Source organism: Meleagris gallopavo, chromosome 5 (assembly GCF_000146605.3).
Source record: "Meleagris gallopavo isolate NT-WF06-2002-E0010 breed Aviagen turkey brand Nicholas breeding stock chromosome 5, Turkey_5.1, whole genome shotgun sequence".
Classification (NCBI taxonomy): Eukaryota; Metazoa; Chordata; class Aves; order Galliformes; family Phasianidae; genus Meleagris; species Meleagris gallopavo.
This window is the reverse complement of record NC_015015.2, coordinates 7,817,679-7,823,893: the sequence shown is the minus strand read 5'-3', so window position 1 is coordinate 7,823,893 and position 6,215 is coordinate 7,817,679. Positions and strand designations below refer to the sequence as shown.

The window sequence follows — 6,215 nt, the reverse complement described above, 5'->3', positions numbered from 1 at the left end:
CACTCCCGCTTTCCGCCCGTCCGCGTCCGGCGCTGTCCGCACATTATTGAAGTCCCCGGGGAGCTGCGGCAGCGCCGCTTGGTTCCGGACGGATAGGGACTGGTGTTGCGTTAAATAAACGGTGTTTTTGTTAAAAGGAAGTACAGCCAGCGTTAAGAAGCATACAAGGTTTAACGAGTTAGTAAAAATAATAATAATAATGATAATAAAGAAGTATGAAATAGAAGCTGGGTCTCGTTTGAAACCATGAATAAACACTCTCCCAGTGCTTGACACATGGGAGTGTAAATGTAACGGCGTCTGTGTCTGTGGGTGCTCAAGGTCTGCCCATGCTCCCTGCTTTCACAAGCACTACAGAACTTCGTCATCACACGATAACGCAAATGGACACACAACAGTGCTTGGGGTTTAGTTTTTCTTTATTAAAAACAACAACAACAACATGGTGTCTCAGGGCGAGTGAGCCAGCCTGGCTCTATCCCATGCCTGCCCCCCATGCCTGTGCCATGGGCAGACGTGTCTGGCACAGTACCAGGCACCTGGAAGGCAGTGCTGTCATGGGGAGTGATAACAGAACAGCTCTTCTGGCAGCTGTGCTACAGCTTCCCATGTTTTTCCCCTCCGTACTCCTACGCTGGTCCTAGCAGGGGTTCCCACATCATGCCCCTTGTGACTTAAGGTGGTGGAGATGGTTGGGGTTGCTGGTTTTTTGCCTCTAAAAAGGCAGAAGTCACAGGAGTACATGCACCCTGCTATCTAATGTAGGAATAGAATGTTGTTTCTGCATTAGATATTAAAAAGGGGGAATTGATCTGAAGAAATAGAGCACCATGTATTTGTATTTTGTAACTTGTCCTTAGAAATAGCTGATGTGAAAAAGTAGAAATACCATATATGTTAGTAACATGCTTTAGAAATATAGTTGCTGAATTATATTCATTCTTGCATGCAAAACTGCAAGAGTTTTTAAATGTTCCAAATACGTATAGTGTTATGGACTAGAAAGCATATTGTAGGGCTATTCTGCTTGGATAAGAGACCTTCAGCAAAAGAAAAGCAGACTTAAGAAACATCAATGAAGCCAGGGCCTCTATACAAGGTTGGATTCTCTTGCTCTGTGGGTAGATTGGGATGAAATAGGCAGGCACCAAGATTCTCCCCCTTGTCCTCCTTTCAAGCTTATCTCTATGCAAGGACAAACAGATGTTCAGAAACAATGACCAAGTGTTGAATGGGCAAGTGTGAGAAGTTAACTAATTAGTGATGTATGCTTAGCTAGCAAAAATTTATGTTTAGCCAGTATCCATACGTTTAGTTGAGCGTCAGGAAGATTGTGAACCTGAAGTACTCAGCCAATGAGGAACCAGGGAAGAAAGAGATAAGCATGGAGTAATAGAGCATAAAAGATGTAATACATGCTCTCCTGCTTGCAGGAGGCCTGCCATTACAATTGCGAATAAAATCTGCTTTATCAGAGACACCATCCTGATAAATTATTTGGATATTCCCAACACTAAGATGGCAGAGGTAGAAGGAATGGCCATATTTGCCTCCTATGTTACATAAGATAGCAGAAGTGGCAGGGTTTGCTGTGTTGTCTCGTAGTTGCTTAAGATGGCGGAAGTGGCATCTTTTTACTTAAGATGGCTAGGATTGGTGCTCCTTGCTACTTAAGCAGTGGACTTTGCAGGAGTTGGTGTCTTCTACTTGAGATGGCAGAAGTGGCAAGGCTTGGTGTGTTGTGCATTTAGTTAAGCTGGCAGAGGTTGCAGGGCTTGGTGCCCCCTGGTACATAAGATGGTGGTGATAGCGTGGTTGCTGTGTTTTGCCTCTTGTTACTTAAGATGGTGGAGGTGGGTTTCAGGGCTGTCTAGTAAGGCTGAGAGAGAAGTGAGGGGGGGGTGAGGGGCAGGTGACTTCCCTCTCCACAATGAGGAGCCAGGAAGAATGCAGCACACAACCCTTAGGGTTGCCTGTAGTGCATCCTTTTGACCTACCAAGCCCAGCTGCACCCAGGATCACCCAGGCTTTTGGAGCATGCCGACAATTTGCCTCCGTTGTTGACAGCAAACCAAACCTGAGCTATGTGGAATGCAACCTCCTGGGCATGCCGTCCCTCAGGATAGGGAGCAAATCATGACTATAAGCCAATATCTAAATACAGTTCATGTATTCTTAACAGGTCCATTGTCAGCTCCATGTAGAGTTTGACAACATCACAGCCTGCCAGCAACAAGTTGGGATAATCCCCTCCAACAAACATGCTGGACGCTTTCCAAAGTAAGTAAGGAAACCGTTTTGCATAGGTCAAGACACAGTCACATTTTCCATAATGCCTACAGCAGGGCTTTTTTTCAGAAATTTCCCTGTAGTTTGTGAAGTGAATGGTGAAGGAACACAGATCACTTGGTGACAGAGAACATATGGACCACGTATAACATAACATATACTCATTATCCTAGCTCTTTTCTCTCTCAAAACATATAAAGTTTGTTGTACTCACGCATGCCAGTCTGTGGCACCAAGTGTATTTTCTTCATGTAAACAGGCTGTGACAAATTGCAGAACTTACTCAACTGGTTCTGTTAAAGCTAAACTTAAAATTCATCTTACTAATCCCTGCAAAGCACATTATAGATTGGTCAAAAACAAGAAGTATCGAAACATATTAAAAGCAATAATAAGTGGCATTTTAAATGAGACTTGCAGGTTACAGATAATCAAGTTTATCCGTAACTAAGCACACAAGGACAACTTATACAAATTTTAACATTTTATAGACAGACAGATATGCCTCTGGGAAAATCTCACTGAAACACTACAGTCTTCCCTATTTTTCATATGCTTGTGAATTATTTCCATCCAAGAACAGTGTTTACTTTCCATCTGAAGGGCAATAAATGCTCTTCAGAAGGAACGTTTTCAGATGCAGTCTCTCAAGGCCTAGAAAATAAGCAATTTTAAAGTTTTCCCTACTTGGGTAGGAAAACTCCAAAAACCACCTGATACTGCTTGGACTGGATCCATCTCGCCTCTTGCACATGAACCGGGGCCAAGCCATGAAAAGTTCTCACATTTGTTTCAGATTCTTTGGCACATTTCACAGAGGAATATTAGACTGCACGTATTAGCTAATTTTCATGTCCCCATTCCCTTGCCTGTTTCTTTTATCTTTCTTACATCTATTTGCTATCCTAAATGGCTGTAGTTGCAACATGGTACATTGTCAAAAGTTGTACTGTTCCCTCTGTCTTTCCTCAGGCTCCATTAAGTGGCTGTAATTTCATAGGAATTAAAAGAATCCTTTACATATAGCTTACTTCTCAATTGTACTATTATACCTCGTTTTAATACAGTGAATTGTGTAATGCTAACAGTGCATCAGACATCTTAATAAATGAGCTTGAGTTACTATGGAGACAAAAAACACCTTTATTTAAAATTCAGGGAAAATTGCCCCTGAAGTCATGTAGTGAGTATACATCAGATTTCAGCCTTAGCTAAGCAATTCATCTTTTGAAGGACTCTATCTGCACTGAAAGTGTTTTGAAGCATGAAGGTGGCTCAGTGTCTTCCTAGCCACCCACGCTCATAGTCTGTGATTGGCAAATCGACTGCTGAGTTGAAAAACATGCTGAATCTTTAGAAAAACATAGATCAGGTTTTAAGCTGATGTAAATAATGTGCAGCTTCACTGTATATGGAACACTTCAGTGTAGGAAAAGATTTCTAATATAATAATTTTTTTAACACACTCAAATATTTCTAATACACAGTTAATAAAAACCCAATTTTAGATGGCTGAAGCAGCTTCTGGGACCTTCAGACCCTGTCTGGAAGCTTCCTCAAAGCCAGGGATACCAAAACAAAAAGAAACAGGAGCTTGTGGTCCACAGATTCTTGGTGTAAGTGGGGGTGAACACCTTTTCTTCTAGAAGAAGAGTCTTTTTACTCCCCAGAAAATAGTAAGAAGTGATCTCATGACATAGATTGATTGATTTATCCTTAAGAAAAAGCTTTTCTTTAAACAATTGGATTTTTTTTTCAGGGGGGTTATTTATTTATTTTTCAGCATGCCAATATCAAAAGCAAAATGTGAAATCACTGTAAAATCAAAATTAAAATGTAAAGAGTGTGGTCTTCAGGGGAAAAAAAAGAAATGATTAGTCTGTAAAATACATATTTGCAGCTGTTCTTCAGCTTTGCAATTTTCCAGAAGAAATGAAGATGGGTTTCTGTCTTCAAGAGAGCTCTGATTATCTGCGGGCTCTGAGCCTTAGTGAAGTGCTGGCTGCCTCCTGCACTTCTCACTGAGTCCTTAGGAGATAAACCTCTTCAAGTTAATGCATCTGAGCTTTCACATGTTTTTAACGTAGCTTTAGTAATGTGCTTTAGTAATAAATTCTGCTTTGAGACTCACAACAATGAGCTGTCCTCTCTAAACTAAATATTACACTTTTCCATTTGTACAACATATTGGACTAGAAGTGTTTTTTGTTATAATTTTGTAGCTTCTGTCATATTTGTCTTCATCATCAGGACTCACACAGCTAGTCCCCCTAACAGCTAAAGGCACTCCTTTTGATAGTTCCAAGGCTCTGCTTCAGAGGCTTGCTCCAAGGGCATGTTCTTCTGCTCAGTCACCTTATAGATACGCTTTATGCAGAGCTTTGTGTTTCCAGGAACTGTATGCACAGAGTATTTGTCTGCTCTTCCTTTTCCATTGCAGCATCCTTTCCAGAATTGCCCCATCCCCATGGCAAACAATGCATTAAGCCATGTCTTTATTCCTCTTTATTGTGCTGCACTCATTCACTTTCAAATAAGAGTATTTTAAAACCTTTTGTCTATAGAATAACTTCATGCAGTAAGTGGTAACAACACTGAACTCAGCTGTGTCAAGCAATTGGTGCAGTGTTTGCTTCGCACTCTGCAAATAAATGGGCTCTTTGTGTCACTGGATATCCCTCAGGTCAGGTAGGGCAGACAATATTGATGATAATTTTAATCATTTACAGTATGATTATTTCTTACTAATGCAAATGACCATTTTCTCATGTCAGTTTATCCTATGCACATTCAGAGCTGTCCCGCTTGCTCTTCTCAGCTGAGAAAATCTTTTCATTATCGGTGGTTATATAAAAAAGTAATCTGAAAGGATTATGTAAATGAGTAATTGAGTCAGCACTGTTGCAATCACTGCCAACGTGAGAGCAACGTGACATTTGTACACAAAGAAAAATGAAATAAATATGAATTCTCTTCTGTTTATTCCTTATATTCAGTTAAAAAATTGAAACGATGGCAGTACTTGTTATTATAGCAGCCTTTACTCAGCAGTGAAGTGTGGGAAGCAATTAATTACAAAGTCAATTGCTCTAGGCTAATGAGAGATTCACCTGCTAGCATGTTGGTAATCAGCATCTATTCAAATACATTCTGTCACCAGTGCTGGGTCTCTTAAACTGCACAGTGCAAATTTCTCTCATGAGGTTCTGTCTAGGGCCAAAGCCTAAGTGGCTCTGCTCAGGTTAGCTGATATTCTGCTCTAATGGTCGTTGTCTCTGCAGAATGGAAAGAGAAATCGATGCTGGTGGGTGAACAGGGCAGAAGGTTTGCAATAAAAGCAAGCTTTCTAAATACAGCTCATCTCATAGACCCATTACATTACAGTAATGCAACGTAATGGCTGGTGGCTTCCTTTCATAATGGAGGCATTATTTTGCAATCTGCTGGTAGAAGTTATGTTAAACCTTTCATGACATAAATATATGCATATTGGGCAAATTGTGTTTAACTCTACATTTCTATATTTGAATTGATATCTATGATATAAAGCAAATGGACGGAAGTGCTGAAAGAGCTCTGCATTTACTTTATCTTTCTGTTTCAGTGAATCCACTTGACTTTTCTGTGGGCTGTAGGAGTTCAAGGTCCTTCTCTATTAAAACAAGGTCAGCCTGTCTTTGGGCACACAAAAACATTTTATTAGCAGCAGCTGACTCCCCATGTTGCTCACATGGGGAGAATGCAGTGTTATGTGTATAATTTCAATTAGTGACACATGTCATGTTCTTATCAATGTAGTTACTGGTGTGTGGGCCTTCGTTCACCAAAGGAGATACTGCAAAGACAAGGAGTAGCGACATGTGGATGAGAAGGGGCTTCAGCTGATAAACCACAGTCTTTAAATCCACAATCCTGACTTCAGCCAT

At 40.7% G+C, this 6,215-nt stretch overlaps 1 protein-coding gene across 1 annotated transcript in view; it reads right to left on the bottom strand.

Annotated features, from left to right (window-relative positions):
- SCUBE2 (signal peptide, CUB domain and EGF like domain containing 2) overlaps window positions 1-6,215 on the bottom strand; it is a 42,129-nt gene extending 35,914 nt beyond the window's left edge. The window contains exon 1 of the mRNA XM_031553363.1: window positions 6,092-6,215. Within this exon, the coding sequence (XP_031409223.1) occupies window positions 6,092-6,215 (124 nt within the window). The remainder of the gene's footprint in view (window positions 1-6,091) is intronic.